This window comes from Canis aureus, chromosome 8 (assembly GCF_053574225.1).
Source record: "Canis aureus isolate CA01 chromosome 8, VMU_Caureus_v.1.0, whole genome shotgun sequence".
Lineage (NCBI taxonomy): Eukaryota > Metazoa > Chordata > Mammalia > Carnivora > Canidae > Canis > Canis aureus.
Window position 1 is genome coordinate 39,489,429 of NC_135618.1, and position 19,103 is coordinate 39,508,531.

Genomic DNA, 19,103 nt, shown 5'->3' on the forward strand with positions numbered 1-19,103 from the left:
GCACACCAGGTTAGGCCCACAGCCTAGACTAGAGCTTCTCTGGGGGCTGCATTCCCCCCCTCCCACCTCCGTGCACCCTTTCTTTGCATTTGCATCTCTGGCAGCCACAGCCCCTATGACTCAGGCTGGATCCTGTGAAAGCCCCCAAGCTTGTCCCCAGGAGGCCTGGGGAAGCAGGCGGGCTCCTCTCCAGCTGCCAGCCCCATCTCTCTCTCTTTTTTTTTTTTTTAATAAATTAATTTTTTATTGGTATTCAATTTACCAACATACAGAATAACACCCAGTGCTCATCCGGTCAAGTGTCCCCCTCAGTGCCTGTCACCCACTCACCCCCACCCCCCGCCCTCCTCCCCTTCCACCACCCCTAGTTCGTTTCCCAGAGTTAGGAGTCTTTATGTTCTGTCTCCCTTTCTGATATTTCCCACACATTTCTTCTCCCTTCCCTTATATTCCCTTTCATTATTATTTATATTCCACAAATGAATGAGAACATACACTGTCTTTCTCAGATTGACTGACTTCACTCAGCATAATACCCTCCAGTTCCATCCACATTGAAGCAAATGGTGGGTATTTGTCGTTTCTAATGGCTGAGTAATATTCCATTGTATACATAAACCACATCTTCTTTATCCATTCATCTTTCGATGGACACCGAGGTTCCTTCCACAGTTTGGCTATTGTGGACATTCCTGCTATAAACATCGGGGTGCAGGTGTCCCGTGCCAGCCCCATCTCCAGGAGTCCTGGACCCAGGGCCTCTTCCAGCTGCCCAGTCTTGAAGGGCTAATTTGCAATGACTTAAATATGTTTTACGTTTGAAAATATACTTCCAATGGATGTTTCACTGTGTGGAAGGACTGTAATGTGAAGTTAAGTACAGATAGTAGGTAAGAGCATGGGCCGTAGAGTTAGGAAAATTAGGGCTCTTTGCTGCTTTGCCGCACACAGAAACTGTGCTAATCACGAGCAAGTTGTTTTATCTCTCTGGACCCATTTCCATGTTTGTAAAGTAGAAAGAATAGTTCCGGGATGCCTGGGTGGCTCAGTGGTTGGGTGTCTGCCTTCTGCTCCGGGCGTGATCCTGGGATCTGGGATAGAGTCCCATATTGGGCTCCTCGCAAGGAGCCTGCTTCTCCCTTTGCTTTCTCTCTGTGTCTCCCATGAATAAATAAAAAAATCTTTAAAAAAAAAAAAAAGAATAGTTCCTACCTCCTTGTAGGGTAGAACTAAATAAGAAAAATGAATGGGAAGTGCTTAGCTCAAGGCTGAGCAGGCGCACAGTAAGAGTTTACTCACTGTTAAATAATAACAGTAATGTTACCGCGTTTACATAGTGTTTTGCAGTTTTCAAAGCAGGTGCCTGGACCAAAAGGAAGTTCCTGGAGGAGAGGAACCGAGACCCCACACCGCCCCGGGACCACGGGGGCAGAGGCACTGGTCTGCACGTCCCGAGACCAAAGAACTGGCCTGGAGCTCTGTCCGGGAGGAAGGCCCCCCAATGCCCCGCCCAGACGCTGGGGTTCCGGGTCCTGCCTGCACTCAGGTGAGAGCCGGCCTGAGCCCCGGGCGCCCCCATGTGTCCCGCGGCCACAGCAGCACGGTGGCAGCACCCAGACTCTCCCAAGGAAGACAGTCACCGCTCACCTGGGAAGCCCTTGGGTTGCGGCCACAGAACAGGACTGATGTGACTTAAGAAAAGAAGGAAATGAGGGCCCCAAGCACACACATGGCCACCCTAACAGAGGAGGAGATTGTGATGGGTGCTTCTGGGGAGCTGGATATGTTCTATGTCCTGTTCCTCGATCTTGGTGCCAGCTACTGTAGGTGTTCATTTTGTGGGTATTTGTTCAATTGTACACTTCTGTCTTGTGCACGCTTCTGTACGTGCTCTACTTCACGTTGGGGTAGGTTTTAACCAACTGGTAGGTGAGTGGAGAGAGGGAGTTAATAGAGGTCAGCTTTGCACCGTGCAAGTGCCTGGGGGGTGCTGACAAAGGTGTCCCAGTGCAGGAATGGGGCAAAAGAGCTGTCAGATAGAGGGCCAGGAGGGTGACCTGAGGGGACTTCAATGCACTTGCAGGTCCCAAAGGCTCCTGCCCTCCCCTTCAGCTGTCCTCCCTCAATTCCCACCCTGGCAGGTGCTGCTCTGAGCAGCTGGGTGGGGGTCTATTGATGGCTCTGGGCTCTGCCCTTGAGGCGACATACTTCCTGGGCCGCTGCCTTGCACTTTCAACACCCAGCTGTCGCCTTGCCCTGGGCTCTGTCCTCTCAAAGTTGCTCCTCTACTTGGAAGCTGGGCCACCATGTCCCCTCACCCCTAGGGGGAAGGGTACCCCAGGCCAGGGCTCCACCAGGGACTCTCCCAGCCCCCAAATGGTTCATATGCTCTTAGGCCAGCTTGGCCTGGGTACAGCTAGGGATGACCTGAAGGGATTGGATGTGCTGGGGTGGGGGTGGTGCCATTGCGTGGGCCTGGGGTGCCCAACTGGGCTTGGCCGAGCCCCTGAGCAGCATCAAGCTGGCCCAAGTCCCCAGGCTGGCAGGCATTTCCACAGGCCCTGCCAGCACCCAGGCAGCCTGGCAGTGGCAGTGGGCATCAGCATTCATTTTGGCAGTAGCCTAGCAGCAGTGTACCTCCTGCACGGCCCCTCGTAGTCTGTGCCCACATCCTGGGCCAAGCTTCCTGGCACCCTGTGGGGCAAGCCTTGTGTCTGGGTCTGTAGAGGGGGCCATGGGCTCTCCAAAGTCTGAACCAGACATCTCGGGCCCAGACTGACATAGGGCAGGCAGAGAGCAATGCAGTGTCTGGGGTGACTGGGCCTGCAGACCGCCTGGCTTCAAGTGCCAGGCCCACTGCTTAGGAGTTGTATCCTCTGAAGCATGTTCCTTCTCTCTGCCTGTTGCCCATCTGTTAAGTGGTGTGAGCAGCAGCTCCCCCAATAGTCCTGACACAGTAAAACTGTTAGTGTCATCATTTTACAGGAAAGAGAACAGGTTCAGGGAGATTGGGTTCCTGCTCCAGCATCCCAGGCAGATAGAGCGGGTGTTTGAACCCAATCTGAATCTGAATCCGGCACCCAGCCTTGTAACCACACGACCACTCTGAAGACCTCAATGAGGCCAGGGAGTGGGTGCTTGCAGTCATACGGTGGAGCAGGTGGCCCGGCAGGAAAGCCCTTCCCAGGGAATCTGAATAGATTATTCCAGATGTTCTGGGCTCTCGTGGAGTGGCCCCTGGCCCCTCCCAGCAGCCAGTCAAAGGTCCAGTCCTCAGCACTCTGGGTCACGGCTCTATGCCAGGCAGGGAAAGCGGTGGGCTTATGGGGGGCTGCACTGGAGCGTTGGGCCAAGGGGACCCAGTGGGAACAGGGAACAGGGGACCTTGTGTGTGTGTGCTGGGGGGAGGGAGAGGACGATGGTGGACACCATGGGGATGGCCGGGTGTGTGCACATGAGTGTGGTTCTTGTGTGTGCAAACAGACTCCTGTGTTGCCCACTCCCCACTGTAGCGCCACCCTGTCAGCCAGCCTGACCTGGCAGGCTGCCCACCTTCGCCAGAGGTGCCAGGAGTGGCCCGCTGGGCATGGGCCAGACCATCAGCAGACAGGGTGTGGAGCCTTCTGGACTAGCGCCTGGGGGGCCTGAGTCACTGCTGTCCCCAGCCAGCTCAGTGGGGTTCGCTCCTGGCACTTCTAGGCCTGCCTCTTCTGTCTTCCCGTACTTGGCTCCTGGCCCGGGCTGCAGGCTCATCTGCCACCACCTAGAAACAAAGTGCTCACTGTCCTCATCACACCTAAGCAGTGCCCCCGCCATTTCCCCCAGAGTTAGAGTCACTGCGGCTGCAGCGGAGCAGAAGCTGGAGGTGACACACGAGGGCCCTGCAGCAGGAGGGCCCCAGTGAGCCTTCAAGCAATGGCAGGGCTCCCTGGAGAGGCTCCCTGTGAATCACCACCTCTCAGGGGAGGGAGGCTGGGGCCCACGCTTCTACTCAGAGTCTCAGCTGGAAGCCCAGGGCACCTCCTGGTGTGGTCCTGGAGTCTCCAGGGTTAGATAAGCCAATAGCCTGGCTCTTCTTGGACAACTGACCTGTCAGACCTCATCTCCTTCGCTCTTGCTTCTCTACATGCCTCTGGAACTCGGTGACCTCTGCCCCCGGCTCTCTGTGTAACACAGTAAGTCATTCTGAGCCTCCCCTGTCAGCCACCCCCACATTTCTGGGCCTGGCTTTCCCTCCTGTCTCCAGTTGTATGTGGGCTGGGCCTGGGGTGCCTGCCTCCCCCTTGCCAGCTGCTGGGAGGGAATCTGAGCCCCCAAGGCCTGGCGCCAGGGCCCCAATCCTGACAGGGGTGGAGGAGTCTCAGGGGCCAGGTGGGGGCCTGTCCCGGCTGTCAGCACTCATGATAGATGAGGGGTGGGGCAGGAGAAGGCCAGGGTCTGGAGTCCTGCCACAGAGGGAGGTGGGGGGCCAGCCCCCTGGGTCTGCCAACAGAGCCTCTCCACTCACAGCTGGGGGGCCTGGGTGAGAGCCCCCACCCAGCAGGGGTGTTTAAAGGCCCAAAGGGTGTGTGCCCTCCCACTGCACTCGGCATCATGGGCACCTGGGCCTTCCCCACGGCCTTTTTCCTGCTCTGCTTGACTTCTGAGAGCCTACAAGGCGGTGAGGGCGGGAGGTGGGCAGCTGAGGTGGGGGCTGGGAGGTCGAGGTATAGCATTGGGCCAGTGTCAGGGCTCTGGAGAGGGGGTCGGGCATGTGAGGTCTGGCCTGGGCAGGGTGTTGGGAGCTTAGGGATAGATGCCTAGGTCCTTCTCCCTCTCCATCTCTGGGGTCCCCACCCTGAGTCTGCACCTCCTTGCTCCCCAGGGCTACCTCCGTTGTCTCCAGGCCTAGGGAAAGGTAAGTGGTCCCTCCTGGCACTGAGGTCAAGGAAGAGGCCCTCGTCTGTCCCCTAGGGTCTGGGAGATCTCTGAGGGAGGGCCCCAGATGTTCGCTACCTGGTTCTGGGATCCAGATGTAGGGCCCAGGAGGGGTCAGGGTCCCTCGCTGACTTCATGGCAGACAGTCTTGTCCGTAGTCAGCTCAGGTGTGGGGAGTCTTTGGAACCGGGGTGAGATGTGCAGAACCCCAACTCCGGGCGGGAGAACACTGCAGAGGAGAGGCTTGGAAGTGGGTCTTCAAGGGGGCCAAGCTGTGACAGGGAGGGTAAGGACCCCCTGGCAGTGAGAAGGGGCAAAGGCCTGGAGGTGCGGCAGGAGGGAAGAAGACGGGCCAAGGGCTGGGGCTGGTGGGCGCAGAGTGGCACAGAAGGGTCTTCACGCTGGGATCTGTGGGGTCCAAGGGGCTCTCTCCCGAGACTTGATGCACCTGAGCAGCAGGAAAGAAAGATCAGGGGGTGAGGCACTGGGAGGGTGAGATTTCCGGGAAGGAAGTTAACCCCCTTCTCCACAACCCACAGGCTTAGGGAGCCCCAATGGCTACAGATCAGGTAAAGCTGGGGGAGGGTGGGCAGGCGGGAGCAGCTGTGTCCTCCGAACAGGGGGAGGCACCCCAGCTCTTGGTCCTTAGGGCTCAACTTCTTATCTCTTCCCCCCATCCCCGCCAGGCTATGGCCCCCTCGGTGGCCTGGGAGCAGGTGAGAGACGGGCAAATGGGATCTTGGGCTTAGGAGAAGCAGCCACCTCAACAATATGTGGGGACGCTGCTGACTCCACCCCACCCCCCTCAGAGCAGCGAACTGGTGCCCCCTTCCGCGTCTCCTTTCCCTCGTGCGCACACTGCCCTCCACCTAGGACACCAAGACTGTTCTGGCGCCATCTCACCCGTGTGCCACAACCCGGGCACCCCCAACCCCTCCCTGTCCCTGCTTGTTCTCCGTGCCACCCCGTGGGGCCCCGTGCGGAGGGGGGGGGCGCGAATCTGCTCGCTGCGCGCCCTCTGGGCCGGCTAGAAGTGGGCTCCAGGGCCCCTGCCCGGCACCAGCGGGGCCCTCCACCCCCTGGGGTGGACCTACCGGAGCCAGAATGGCTGTGGGGGATGTGTCCCGGGAGACCCCGCAGGAGGGAATCCTGGGACCCTCACCTACTCCCTGGGTACCCCCTGGCTGCAGAGGGGCTATTAAACCTCGGAAGCCAGGTGGGCACACCCCAGCTCTGCTCTGGCTCCCCACCTTTCTCTCACACCCCTTATCTCCATCTGTCCCCCCAGGATTTGGGAACGGGAATGGACTGGGAACACAGCCAGGTGAGATCGGTAGACTCTGGGGGTTGGTTCTCTCTGCCTTCCTCCCCGGCCTGAGGGGGGAGGATCAGGATTTTTTAATGATTGAGGGGCAGGTAGGGAGTTTTTCAGTTTGCTGTTTCTGGCTGGGTCCAAGGGTCCTGTACCCCCACTCCAGCTAGGACTCCAAATCACCCCATTCATCCCTCCCTCTCCCCGTGGGTCCTCCACCCACAGGAAGAGGTGGGCTCGGGGTGATTGGGAGCTGGGGTCAGGATGCCAGAGGTATTTGTGAAATGGGAGCTGAGACCCCCACTCGATCCCCATGTCCCTCTCAGGCATCAGAGCGGGTGTGAGAGCCCAGAAGCCAGGTGAGCCTCCCGCCCTGTCACCCCCCATCTCTGCTCTGCCGCCCTCCCGCATTATTCCCTTATTCCAGCCTGACAGCTTCCCGCCCTGTCTCCCCAGGGTTTGGGAACGGAAATGGGCTGGCAGCAGGGGCCTTCCCGGGTGCTGTCACCCAGCCAGGTGAGACGGGGGAAGGGGGGGTTGCTGAGGAGGCTGGGTCAGCATTGGGAGGTCTCCCAGGCTCCCCTAGGGCAGACCTGGGGACTCTTTGGAAATGGAAAAGAAAGGCCATAAAAGTTTTGGGGAGGGGGGGAAGGGCACCCCTGTTTCACCCCCACTTCAGCTGGGACCCCAGAAGCCCTCTGCCCTCCTCCTCAGCCCAGCATGGCTATGGAGCCGGAAAGAGGCTGGGTCCCTGGGACCCCCTCACCTACCACATCTCTGTCCCCAGGTTTTGGAGGTGGTGTGCAACCCCAGAAGCCAGGTGAGATGACCGCTGCATGCCGCCCCCCCCAGCCTGCCTTCTGTCAGGCTCCCTCTGACGCCCATCTCCCTCTTCTTTATTCCCTCTGGCTTTGTCTCCCCAGAATACGGAAATGGACTGGGAATGGGTGCCTTCCCAGGGCTGGGAGCCCAGCCAGGTGAGGACACCTGGAGCCTGAGCCCGGGGGTGGGGTTGGAAGGAGGGAAGGAGGGCTGCCTGGGTGGCTCAGCGGTTGAGTGTCTGTCTGCTTTTGGCTCAGGGCATGACCCTGGGATCCAGGATCCAGTCCTACTGGGGCTCCCCGCAGGGAGCCTGCTTCTCCCTCTGCCTGTGTCTCTGTCTCCCTCGTGAATAAATAAATAAACTCTTTAAAAAAGAAAAAGGAAGGAGGGAATTAATGGGGGAGAAAGTTGGGGGGCAGGGCAGGGGGTGGGGAAGCCTCTGCCTCTCCCCAGGCCTCCTCAAGCCAGGTGAGGGGAGAGGGGGCCCCGGCTTGGGGCAGGGACGCCCCTGTCACTCCTGCGGGGGAGCCATCTGGGGGAGGGACTTCCGAGCAGCTAAGGGACACGGGGTCCTATGAGGGCAGCACAGGAGAGGATGAGGGCTCCCCAGAGCAGCCACGTTTGTGCTGTTCCAGCCCTGCTCCCCTCGTTTCCCCAGGCCCCATGACTCAGAATGGCGGCCAGGGACCAGGTAGGGCGGGGGCCGGGGCATGTGCACGGGTGTGGGGGTTCAGGGGAGCTCCAGGCCCCCTCAGCTGGTCCCTGACCCTTTCTCAGGAGTTGGAGGGGGCGGGAAGCCTCAAAAGCCAGGTGAGCCGCGCGCCCCTCTGTCCCAACCTGCGGTCTTCCTCCCAGCCTCCGGCCTCCCCCTCACTCCCTCTTGCTGTCTTCCCAGCATTCGGCAATGGGAACAGAATGGGAGTCGGAGCCCAGCCAGGTGAGGGCACCTGGGCCAAGCTGGGGTCTGGGGAGGAGCTAGGGAGGGCAGGGACTGGAGGGCAGAAGATTGATTTCTGGGGGGAGGGGAGATGTCTGGGGCATAGGATGGGATGACGCCCACATGTGGCTTGTCCCTCCGACTCTGTCCTCCATCCTAGCCTCTCCTCTCCAGGCCATGGAGCTGGCCATGCAGGGGGCCCATCGCTGGGGCAGCTGGGGCAGGCGGGGGGGCGGGGGGGGCGGTGTCACGTGGATGGAGAGGTCAGGATCCCCGGCCTTGATTCCCAGCAGAGGGGCTCTTAGGGGCCCAGTCATTCCCCTAGCACCCCAGTAGCTGCCCTGGGCCACGCCCCGTCCTGGGGAATCCAACCCGGGACTTGGTAAGGGAGGATGGAGCCTGCCGCCTGAGGCTGGGGGGCTCTGACCTTGCAGTGGGCACACCCTTGGGGTTTTAAGCCGGGGTGAACCACCCTGGGCTCCAGGAAGCTGGACTTGGCTTCACAGTGGCAGGGAGACCAGGGGTTAGGCAGGGGCCAGGCGGATGGAGGGCAGCTGTGGGGACAGGTCTGGGGGGTGGGTCCCTCGCTGCCTCACCTCCTCAGCCCCTCTCCTGTCACAGGCCCCACGACCCCCTGCCCGACTCTGGTCGCCAGGCTGAGAGGACGGATGTGTGAGGGGAGGGCTGGGATCCAGACGGCAGAGTGGAGGAGGGTGGGGGCCTGTTTCAGCGGCACCCAGCTCTTCTGTGTCACCCCCTGGTCCCCTGGCCACTAAATCATGCAGCTTTGGGAGTGGGGGGTAGTGAGGGGGCGGGTTGAAGCTGGAAGCCAGGGCTGAGCTTCTGGGTCCCTCACCTGCTCCTCTCCCCCAGGCCTGGGAGCAGGTGTAAGTCCACAGAAGCCAGGTGAGCCCCCTAGTTGTCTCCCTGTCAGCTGTCTTCATCTGTGCTCCTGAGCCCCACACCCCCTTACTCCCTCTCGCTCTGTCTCCCCAGGATTCAGGAATGGGAATGGGCTAGGAGGCGGTGCCTTCCCAGAAGCAGGAGCCCAACCAGGTGAGGCTCTGGGGTTCCAGGTGCGTGGGGGGTCACTGAGGCGGCCCAGGCCTAGTTATGATTCGGGGCCTGCCCCCAGTTCCGAGGGAGGAAGAGGGGCCAGGTGGACACACAGCTGGCCTCCTGGCCCTCCCCATGCCTGGGAGAACTAAAGCCACAGAAGCCACGTGACACCCCCTTGCCACTGCCTCCTCTCCCACCTGCTGTGAGCTGCCCTAGCATAGCCGGGTGGGAGACCTGCAGGACCTGGGGTGCGCTGAGATGGGGGATGGGAAAGGAGCTTGAGGAAGGGGGCCGCGGTGCCCCCTGGGGGGAGCCAGGAGCATTTGGGGAGAGGAGGCTGGGGAAGACCGCTGGCTGGGGCCCACTGAAAAATCTGGGGGTCCTTGAGCTGGGGCCTCCGACAGAGGACAGAGGGCGCAGGCACTGGAACAGCTCAGAGGCCAGGTGGCAGGAGCTTGCACTAACCCTGTGCTCCATGAGGCGAAGCCGTGGCACAGAGCCCGTCTCCCTGGCTGGCTGATGCCCGTGGTGGCCGTGACACCCCACCAGATGGGACCCAGGCGGCGGGGGTGGCATTCAGGCTCCCCAGGGAGCTGGGCTCCAGGTCAGGGACTCAACTGGGTGGGGGTGGCAGTGGATTTAGAGCCACAGGGTCCAGGTTCCAGGGGGAGCCTCAGAGACACTGGCCCAGAGCCCCTCTTACCTCCCATAAGGTCCTGTGACTCAAAATGGCTACGGACCAGGTAGGGGTTTCCCAGGGCTCTGGGGACACCCAGAGATGGGGACTGGGCCCTCATCTGCTCCCTGTCTCCACCAGGCTTTGGAGGGGGTATGAAGCCCCAGAAGCCAGGTGAGCCTCGCCCCTGCCTATCTCCACTCCCAAACCTAAGCTCCACCCCATTCATACAGCCCCCCAACTGCCCCCCAGGATTTGGGAATGGCAACGGGCTGGGAGCCCAGCCAGGTGAGAGACTGGGGGGCCTGGGGAGCCACCTCTGGGCTCCTCTCCTGCCTCCCTCCAGGCCTTGTTGGGGTAGGATTGGTAAATAATTGAGGGAGTGCTGAGAGGAGGCCTCTGGGATTCCAGCTTTCTGGCTTGGCTCTGAAGGGGGCCCCTTCACATCTACCTCAGCTGGACCCCAAATACCCCAACCCACCCTTCCTCTTCCCACAGGCCTAGCAACCCAGAATGGATATGGAGCAGGTAGGAGCAAAGTGGGGAGGCCCTGGGGAGGCCTTGGGACAAGACTCCCAGGTGCCTCACCTGCTCCTGTGTCTTCTCCAGGCTTTGGGGTGGGCACGAAGCCTCAGAAGCCAGGTGGGTCCTGCCCCGGACTCATTTATATCCATGAACCCCCTGAAGCCAGAGCACCCCCTCCTCAGCCTCCCTGTCACTCCCTAGGGTCTGGGAAGCGCTGCGGGGCATGGCCTTCCCAGGGCTGGGGCCCAGGCTTCTCCCGGGGCCAGAGGAAGGCAGAGGGCTGGCCTCCATGTGGTGCGGGGGGCAGAGCCTGGCCTGTGGCCGGGAGGGGCGGGAAGCCCCTGAAACCCGGGGAGGGAGGAGGCAGCCTTGCACCCACTGCCTCCTCCTGAACCCCTCAAACACTGTCTGTTCCTCCTCCCTGGATGTGGTAACGAAAATGGACCAGGAGCCCAGCCATGTGAGGATAGCTGGGTTTGGGTCCCAGGAGTTGGGAGAAAAGCAGGAACAGAGTGTGGGGGGTGCATAGGGGACCCTGAGGAGAGGTCAGGGCAGGGGCAACATCAGCCTCCACCTCCCCCGGCCAAGGCCAAGGTGGGGCAGTAAACCCCAAAGCCAGGTCAGCCTCACCCCTGCCTTTCTGCACCTCCCCCAAACCTGAGCTCCCCTGCCCCCACTACATCCCCTGTCCATCTGCCCCCCAGGATTCGGGAACGGCAACGGGCTGGGAGCCCAGCCAGGTGAGAGACTGGAGGGGCCTGGGGGGTACAAGTCTGGGCATCCTCACCCCCCTCCCTCCAGGCCTTGCAGGGGCAGGGCTGGTGAAGGCTTAGGAGCAGCTGACAGGGCCTCCAGGACCCCTGATTCTGCTAAACTCTGAGGGGGGACCACAGGCGGTTCCCCCACCCTAGCCCCCTGCTCATCCCCCACCCTACCCCCCATTCATCCAGCCTCCCCCCACTCCCCATCCATCCCTCCTCCCCCAGGGCCCCCCTGCTCCCCACAGCCCCAGGGCAGGTGCTGAGGGGAGAGGAGCGCTGCCATCAGGCGTCCTGCCTGACCAGGAAAGGGCAAGGGCGGGGCTGGTGACTGAGCAGAGGTGGCAGGAGGCTCAGGAGGCCCGGGTTCCTTGTCTGAGCCCTGGCCTTCCTACTGGGCCTCTCCTGTCCCCACAGGCCCTGTGGTTCCCATGGGCTACAGACCAGGTAGGGAGGCGGCAGACAGACGCCAGGGGTTCTGGGGAGGGGCCAAAATGGGGGCAGGCGCTCACCTGCGGGGGCTCACCTGCTGCATCTCTCCAGGCATCAGTGAGGGCGGGAAGCTGAAGCCAGGTGGAGTCTCTCCCTGTGATACCGTGACTTCTAGTAGGAAGTAACTGTGGGGTCTCTAGTTCCCGCAGAGCTCCTCAGTCTTGGACTCTCCTCAGTGAGGGGGTGCAGGTGTCTTTTGTGGCTAGTGAAGTGACTTGCAGAGCAACTAAGTCACCTAAGGGGGGAGCTAGTTGCCAGGGGAACCCACCTTGTGATCCGGGTTCACCCTTTGACTTCTAGGGAGGGGGCGGGCTGGAGATTGAAAGAGTCACCAGCGGGCCAGTGCAAGGAAGCCTCCCCAAACCCTGAGAAGGGCTGGGTTGGGAGAGCCACTGGGACGGTTGCCCCCTGGAGGTGCCCCCCGTGGAGGTGCCCCCTGGAGGTGCCCCCATGGAGCTGTCCTCCTATGGAGGTGCCCACCCCCGTGGAGCTGCCCCTGGAGGTGTCCCCCCTGGAGGTGCCCCCCCCCCCCGGAGCTGCCCCTGGAGGTGCCCCCTGGAGGTGCGGAGAGGCGGGGGGGGGGGGGGGGGGGCCCAAGGGCAGGGCTGAGGCCCCTCAGGCCTTCCCCCAAGTCTGCCCTCTGCATGCCTCTCATCTGCCGGTCCTGAGCTCTTGGCCCTGTAAGAGGCCTATGTTCTAGTAGGTAACCTGTTTCCCTGAGTTCTGTGAGCTGCTGTAGCAAATCACTCACCCCCAGGGAGTGCGGTTCATAGCCAGCGGGTCAGAAGTGCCGGTGTCTGCAGGTGGCTGGTGCCAGGACTGAGTGACATAGTCAGACATCCAGCTGATGTCGGGAGAATTACTTGGTGCTGTGGGAAAACTTGGGAATTGGGGTCGGTGTCAGGATGGGGCCCTACTCTTCTCTACCCCAGGAAACTCTCCACCCACCCCTCCTTTCCCCCTCACAACCCACACCCTGTCTCCCAGTCTACAGGAACGGGCTGGGAGCAGGAACCTTCCCAGGCGAGGGGGCCCAGCCAGGTGAGAGAGGCAGGGGGGGCCCTGGGGTGCTGGGGAGAGGGGGCGGGGGGAGGAGGGGGCACAGGGCCTCCTGGGGCAGAGTGGGGTCCTGGGGAAGGCCCACTTGTCACTCAGCCTGTTTCTGTCTCTCCACAGGCCTGGGAAGGGGCCTGAGCCCTCCAAAGCCAGGTGAGCCCCCCCCACCCCATGCCCCTCCTCTGCCCTGCCCTGCAGCTGCTGCCGCCCAGCCTCTGCCCTCATGCCTGCTCTTCCCCCCAGGATACTTGCCAGGGCCCCGGCTGCAGCTCCCAGCAGGTGAGTGCAGTGGGGGCTGGGGAGGACGGGGGACTGGGGGGGGGCTCTGCCGGGGCTTGAGGTCTGAAGTCCGAAGCCGCCTGTCTCCTGCAGCTCTGGGAGGGGGTGTGAAACTTCAAAAGCCAGGCAAGTGAGAACCCTCCCATTGTGGTCCTGCACCTCCTCCTGCCTCCCTCCAGGACCCACCCCTCCCCGTATAGCTCCCCCTCATGTCCCTGCTTTTTCTCTGCAGGATATGGCAACGGAAATGGGTTGAGGGCCCAGTCAGGTGAGGCTCCCAGGTGGGGCTGGGGGTGAAGGGAGGCACATCAGGAGAGGCCGGAGGGTGTTGTTGGAAGGCAGAGGAGCCGTGCTAGATGGCGGGGTCACCTTGTCCCCAAGCACCACGGGGCTGGGGCTTTGTGTGGCCTAGCCAGTGGCCCCCCTGGAAGCTGTCTGCCCTGGAGGTCGCTGCAGGCTGCTGGCTTGGCCAGGCTCAGGCCAGGAGAGCACCCGGGGAAGGTGCCGCCTGGGTTCACTGCCCTCCCGCTTCCTCCCCGATCTAGGTCCCTGCAATGGGAGGGTCCCTCCACTGCTTCTCCCCAAGTCTCCCACTTCGGGGGCCCCTTCTGATAAAGGGGGCAACTGGGGTCCCAAATCTCAGCCCTCTCCCCCAGTGCAGAACGGCAAGTTCCCAGGTCAGTGTGGGGGGTTGGGGGGCACCAGGAGTGGCACCAGGGATGCCTGGTCACAGGAGGGGCTGGGTCTAGCTGGGCTGCTCGGAAGCCCCCACAGCCACTCTAGCGGGACTGAGGTCACAGCGAGCTGAGGGGAAGCCTGACTCTGGCCCTGAGACCCTGGGTGACCCCCGTTGGCAGCGCCCCCGCCCTGGCCCCCAGGGCAGGCTGCAGCACAGCCTCCTCCTGGCCCTTGGCTCACTCCTGTCCCTTGGCCTTCCTCCTAGCACCGACTCCGGGCATCTCCTGGGGACTGAAGCCTCAGAAAGCAGGTGTGACTCTGCTCTCTGTCCCCACGTCCTAGGACACTGGGGCACTCCTGGGGTCACTCCTCCACTGTCCTTGGGCCCCTGTAGGCTTAGCTGCTCAGGCTCCTCAAGGCCAGGAAGTCCCTCCCCCAGTCTACCCGCAGGCTCTCTCGCTGAATGCGAAGTCTGTTTTTTCCTGTTCTATTCCCTGTCGGTAGGGGGTGTCCCTCTGTCCCCCACCCCCAGCCCCTCAGGTTCCTACTTGCTCCCTGGTGAGTTAGGGAAAGTCTGGGTACTCTCAGCTGATCCCCATTCCCCTCACAGGGTCCCAGCTCCCGAATGGCTATGGAGCAGGTACAGAACTGGGTGAGGAGGCCTTTCCCCTGCCCCCTTCCCGCGCCCTTGCTCAGCTCTCTCCGACCCCGTCTCTGCCATTCCTCCCTCTCAGGCTTTGGTGGTGGCCTCAAGCCTCAGAAAGTCGGTGAGTCCCCTGGGCCCCTGGGCGCAAGCTGCTGTCTTCCCCATGGCTAGCCCTCCTGTGCTTGGCTCTCCTTACTGAGCCGGCACACGCCACTGGGCCAGCAGGTCAGCCAGGGACAGGTGTGGCATCTGGGGAGGGCACAGGGGCAGACTGACATACAGCCCGGGGCGAGAGGGAGGCTGCCCCCAGGGAGCCCAGGAGAGGCTTCCAGAAGGTAGGCCTTGCACAGGGTCAGCTGGTTGAGCGGTACAGTGTGTGAGGCCCTCTCCGGGTTGCCTCTGAGCCAGTCTGTCTGTCTGCCTGCCGCCTCCTGTCTTTCCAGTAACTGGTCACCTGAGCCCCCACCCCCGCCGCCCACCCAGCCCTCCTCTCCTTCTGTCTTGCAGGTTTTGTTTATGGGAATGGTCTGGGAGCCGGGGTCTTCCTGCAGCCAGGTGCCTGGGGGTGCTGGGGTGGGGTGGGGGCCCAGGGGCTACTCCTGTCTGACTTCCTCCTCCCTCCTCCAGAGTTCCCTGGGGCCAATGGCCTTAGGAACGGTGAGTGGGGGGCAGAGGGCAGAGGGCAGGGGATGAGGGAGAGGGATGTCCAGGGGCCAGGCCGGAATCTCTTGGATCTTTTACAGGCTACGGGGAGGAAGCACCTGCCTACCCCAAAGCAGCAGTTCCAGGCCCCGAAGGAAATGGTAGGAACGAGTGTTTAGGGGATGAACTGCGGCCTGGGACCTCTGAGGTCCCGGGAAGGTTGCGGCATCCTGGTTGTCCAGCTCCGGAGGGCCGGGGTGCTCATAGCAGCCCTCCTCTGCAGGTCAGGCCGGGGCCCTCCGCGGCTCTTCCTGGCCCTCTGTCCAGCCCTGGGGCCTCGCCCCAAAGCCTGGATATGGGGCTGGAGGCGCGTATCCAGGGGTCGGGAGCCAGCCAGGTAATGGGGTGCATGGAGGAGCATCATGGGCTTGTAGGGGTGCCTGTCGGGAGCAGGGGCTTGGGCTAGGCCCACCCAGTGCCCCGGAGAGCAGGAGTAGAACAGGGACAGGAGGGATTAGGTGGGAAGGGATGGGGTTTGAGGAGAGACAGGTAGAGCAGGGGACCCTGAGCAGGAGCCTGGACACGAGATCAGGATGGGGCGGTGAAGACCCTGGGTGAGGGCCACCGGGGACTCAGTGCTCCCACCTTTTGTCCCTCCCCCCAGCGACCTATGGACAGCTGAGGCCAGAGCTGGGCCCCGGACCCTTCGGTGAGTGGTGGTCTCCCAGGGCCTGGGGTGAAGCCGGGCAGGGCAGAAGGACTCTGACGTCCCTTATGACCCGGCGCCCCGGCTTGTCTGTGCCTTAGGCAGCCCTGATGCGAAGAGTGGCAGCAGCGGCCTGGGAAACGGCTATGGAGGTGAGACAGTCATGGTGGCCCTGCCCGCGCCCCCTCGCCCTCTGCTACCACTGTTGCCCCTCCAGGCTGGCTCCCCAGCCCTTGGAGGGACAGCGGGCTCTCAGGTCGCCTGTGGGTATCTGTTGAGTGACTTAGAGACCAGAGGAGGAAGAGGGACAGTTTGGGGGCCCTGGGAGACGAGGAGGGGTCCAGACCTCACCAGCGCCCTGCCTCTCCCCAGGCCCCTGACCTCTTGGGAGGCGCTGAGCCCTGAGGCCCTGCTGCTGACCCCTCCTGAGCACCCTGGACGCAGCCTGGGGTGTTGGGCAAGGGCGCCCAGACCCGGGTGCGTGCTTCTGGCCTGGGGTCTCCTGCAGGCTGAAAGTATTAATGAAGGCGACGTGCTTCCCTGTTTGGCTGCGTGCTGTGTGCTGCTGCGGGCCGCCACCTCATTCACCTGTTCCCTAACGGGGCAGCGCTTTGTCACCATCCAGAGGGGGAGCCACATCCCAGTTAGGGGACCTGTGCATTATTGATGTCCATGTTTATAATCAACCTATTAAAGCAAAAAATCTTTTTCTCTTAAGCCTTCCACGTGCTTCCCAGTGTTATTGTACTGATTAATTTTATAATTAGGATATAAAACTCACTTTCACATTCTCTGATTAATGCTCAGATTATGAGTTTGAAAAAAAAAAAAGATTATGAGTTTAACAGTTCTGACTTCCCCCTGAACATTCAGCGCACCTTACAAACCTGATTAACCCAATTTCCTTATACGCTTCAATTACACACGGAATCTCCTTGATCTACAAATCCAACCAGTTACTTCTTCCTAAGCACTTAAGGGGCTCTTGGAAATTAATAAATCAGTCATTTAATAGCTCAGATTGGGGGATCCCTGGGTGGTGCAGCAGTTTAGCGCCTGCCTTTGCCCCAGGGCGCGATCCTGGAGACCCAGGATCGAATCCCATGTCAGGCTCCCAGTGCATGGAGCCTGCTTCTCCCTCTGCCTGTGTCTCTGCCTCTCTCTCTCTCTCTCTGTGTGACTATCATAAAAAAAAAAAAAAAATAATAATAATAATAATAATAGCTCAGATTACTGAACGCTTTCAAACGTCTCAAAAAGCCAGTGACTAATCCAGTATCCATATTAGTGCTACTAGATGGCTGCTTTTTCTTATCCTGCTTTCCCAGAAATGCAGAAGCAAAATCCTCCCCGCCCTCCTCCAGAAAGGGGGGTGGGGAGCTCAGGGGTGGGGGTAGTTGCACAACTGGGGACTGACCTGCTATTCTGAACTACTCAGAGCCAGGCCAGGCCCAGAACCATCCCTCTCGGCCTCTGTTCTCTCCCTGTGCCCTCCCAAGCCCATACCTCTTGCCACCTGACAGAAGTACTTATGTGGACATTTCCAGTTTGATAGGATTGGGTAACTTATGAGGAACCCTCATTTTTTTACAGCCTGATTTACAAAGATGGGATTTAGGTGTAGACCAAAACCTCAGTGCAATAGGCACAAGGCTTAAGGTTGTCAGCTTGTAGGAGATTCTGTGCACATTGGAATTCCAGCCTGATTTTTCTTAGCCAACCTCATTTGATTTGCTCTGTTTGAGAATCCTGGATTTTTCCTTTTTCACAGAACTACTAATTGTTTTAAAATCTCTAAATAGGGTTGCCTGGGTGGCTCAGTGGGTAAAGCATCTGTCTTTGGCTCAGGTCAGACCTCAGGGTCCTGGGATGGAGCCCTGCGTGGGGCTCCCTGATCTGTGGGGAGTCTGCTGCTCCCTCTCCCATTCCTCTCACTTGTTCTGGCTGGCTCTCTCTAGCTCTCGTCAAATAAATAAGATATTAAAAAATTTTTTTAAAGTCCAAATAGGGGATCCCTGGGTGGCGCGGCGGTTTGGCGCCTGCCTTTGGCCCAGGGCGCGATCCTGGAGACCCGGGATCGAATCCCACGTTGGGCTCCCGGTGCATGGAGCCTGCTTCTCCCTCTGCCTGTGTCTCTGCCTCTCTCTCTGTGTGTGTGTGACTATCATAAATAAATAAAAATTAAAAAAAAAAAAAGTCCAAATAGTCTCACCTTTCTCTGTCCCAAGATAATAGAATAAATTATGTCTTTTTACAGGTGTTAGAAAACCACAGGCCAAAAATGGAGCCACTTAGGCCAAGTCCCCAAATGAAAGGCTTAACACCCAAGTTAATCACAATTTCCACCTCCCCCAGAAAGTCTTAAGGTGTCAGTTAAGAATTTTCAGGTCAGCACCAATGAGTTGATGTCACATGGGCCTTCACTATCTGCCCTCCCCAAAGGAAGATGAGGTAATCCACCTAAGACCACCTAAGACGCCCCACACACATACCTCCTAAAGACAAGGTGACCTTGCCTGCAACAATCTTTTCTTTTGCTAATCACGTCCTTGCACCCTCCTCCTCCTCCCTATAAAAACCTTCCATGCTGCACAACTTGCAGTTCTCTTTACTTGGTGGATCAGGTGCTGCCCCATTCATGAATCCTTAAAGCCGATTAAACCTGCAAATTTACTCAGTTGAATTTTTGTTCTTTAACTCTGGAAAAGAGGATTAGAAATCAACCTCTGGGGACGCCTGAGTGGCTCAGTGATTGGGTGTCTGCCTTCAGCTCAGGGCGTGATCCCGGGGTCCTGGGATGGAGTTCTGTGTCAACCAGCACCCTGCTCATCAGGGAGCCTGCTTCTCCCTCTCCCTCTGCCCCTCCCCTTGCTGTGTGCGCTCGCACGCGCACTCTCTCTCTCTCTCTCTCTCTCCCCCACCCATCAGGTAAATAAATAAAATCTTAAAAGAAAAAAATCCAACCTCTGGACACAAGGGCCACCCAGCAGACTGTCTCAGTGAGGGCGATGGGTGATATCCTTCCTAACCCACCTAAAAATGTTCTAATATTATTCTTTTTCAAAAAGAGTTTATTTATTTATTCATGAGAGACAGAGACAGAGGCAGGGACACAGGCAGAGGGAGAAGCAGGCTCCCTGTGGGTCATCTCAGGCCCCTGAGGCGAAGGCAGACGCTCAACCACTGAGCCACCCAGGTGCCCCTCTAATATTATTCTAATAAAAGTTTCTATATTCCGATTTTATTTTTATTTTTTTAAGATTTTATTTATTTATTCATGAGAGCTAGAGAGGCAGGCTCCCTCCGAGGAGCCTGAACGTGAGACTCGATCCCAGGATGCCGGGAAGCCAAAGGCAGAAGACGCTCAACCACTGAGCCACCCAGGTGCCCCCTATATTCCGATTATAAAGAGATGGACCATTCTCTCCTTTTTTCTAATTGTCACCCATCTATCGTTTATATCCTCCGTTAACAATAGCGTAAATGCTCCATATCATCAAATTCTGGTTCCGAATTATTTTTTCTTTGAGATAACTGAACGAGAACCTGCACAGGTCTTGACCCAGGCCAGGCGCCTCATCCCGGAGTCACTAAGGTC

General features: G+C 59.6%; 1 protein-coding gene and 1 long non-coding RNA gene across 21 annotated transcripts; one reads left to right on the top strand and one right to left on the bottom strand.

Moving 5' to 3' along the window:
- Positions 1–1,262: 1,262 nt before the first annotated feature.
- LOC144318870 (uncharacterized) lies at positions 1,263–12,543 on the bottom strand. Of its 3 annotated transcripts, XR_013384845.1 has the most exons (5): positions 12,250–12,543; positions 11,533–11,700; positions 4,996–5,365; positions 4,090–4,163; positions 1,263–3,763 (listed from the first exon to the last, which is right to left on the bottom strand). It is a non-coding gene; the product is annotated as an uncharacterized LOC144318870 (long non-coding RNA). The 3 variants fall into 3 exon arrangements; XR_013384844.1 differs by lacking the exon at positions 4,090–4,163 and having other exon boundaries at positions 11,519–11,700; positions 12,250–12,541; XR_013384843.1 differs by lacking the exon at positions 4,090–4,163 and having other exon boundaries at positions 12,250–12,538.
- GREP1 (glycine rich extracellular protein 1) lies at positions 4,568–16,222 on the top strand. Of its 18 annotated transcripts, none has more exons than XM_077906295.1 (32): positions 4,568–4,660; positions 4,865–4,897; positions 5,457–5,486; positions 5,604–5,633; positions 6,206–6,241; positions 6,556–6,588; positions 6,686–6,745; positions 7,017–7,049; positions 7,153–7,206; positions 7,829–7,861; positions 7,947–7,988; positions 8,862–8,894; positions 8,985–9,044; positions 9,865–10,011; positions 10,222–10,251; positions 10,333–10,365; positions 10,953–10,988; positions 11,424–11,453; positions 12,486–12,539; positions 12,675–12,707; positions 12,798–12,833; positions 13,066–13,101; positions 13,777–13,821; positions 14,122–14,151; positions 14,246–14,278; positions 14,665–14,712; positions 14,785–14,814; positions 14,901–14,960; positions 15,083–15,166; positions 15,464–15,508; positions 15,607–15,657; positions 15,878–16,222. In XM_077906295.1, the coding sequence occupies exons 1-32, from the start codon at positions 4,594–4,596 to the stop codon at positions 15,883–15,885; spliced, it is 1,413 nt and encodes a 470-aa protein (XP_077762421.1). In that variant the 5' UTR covers positions 4,568–4,593; the 3' UTR covers positions 15,886–16,222. The 18 variants fall into 18 exon arrangements, with proteins under 18 accessions (XP_077762421.1, XP_077762434.1, XP_077762422.1 ...); XM_077906308.1 differs by having other exon boundaries at positions 9,865–9,897; XM_077906296.1 differs by lacking the exon at positions 14,122–14,151.
- The last annotated feature ends 2,881 nt before the right edge of the window (positions 16,223–19,103 follow it).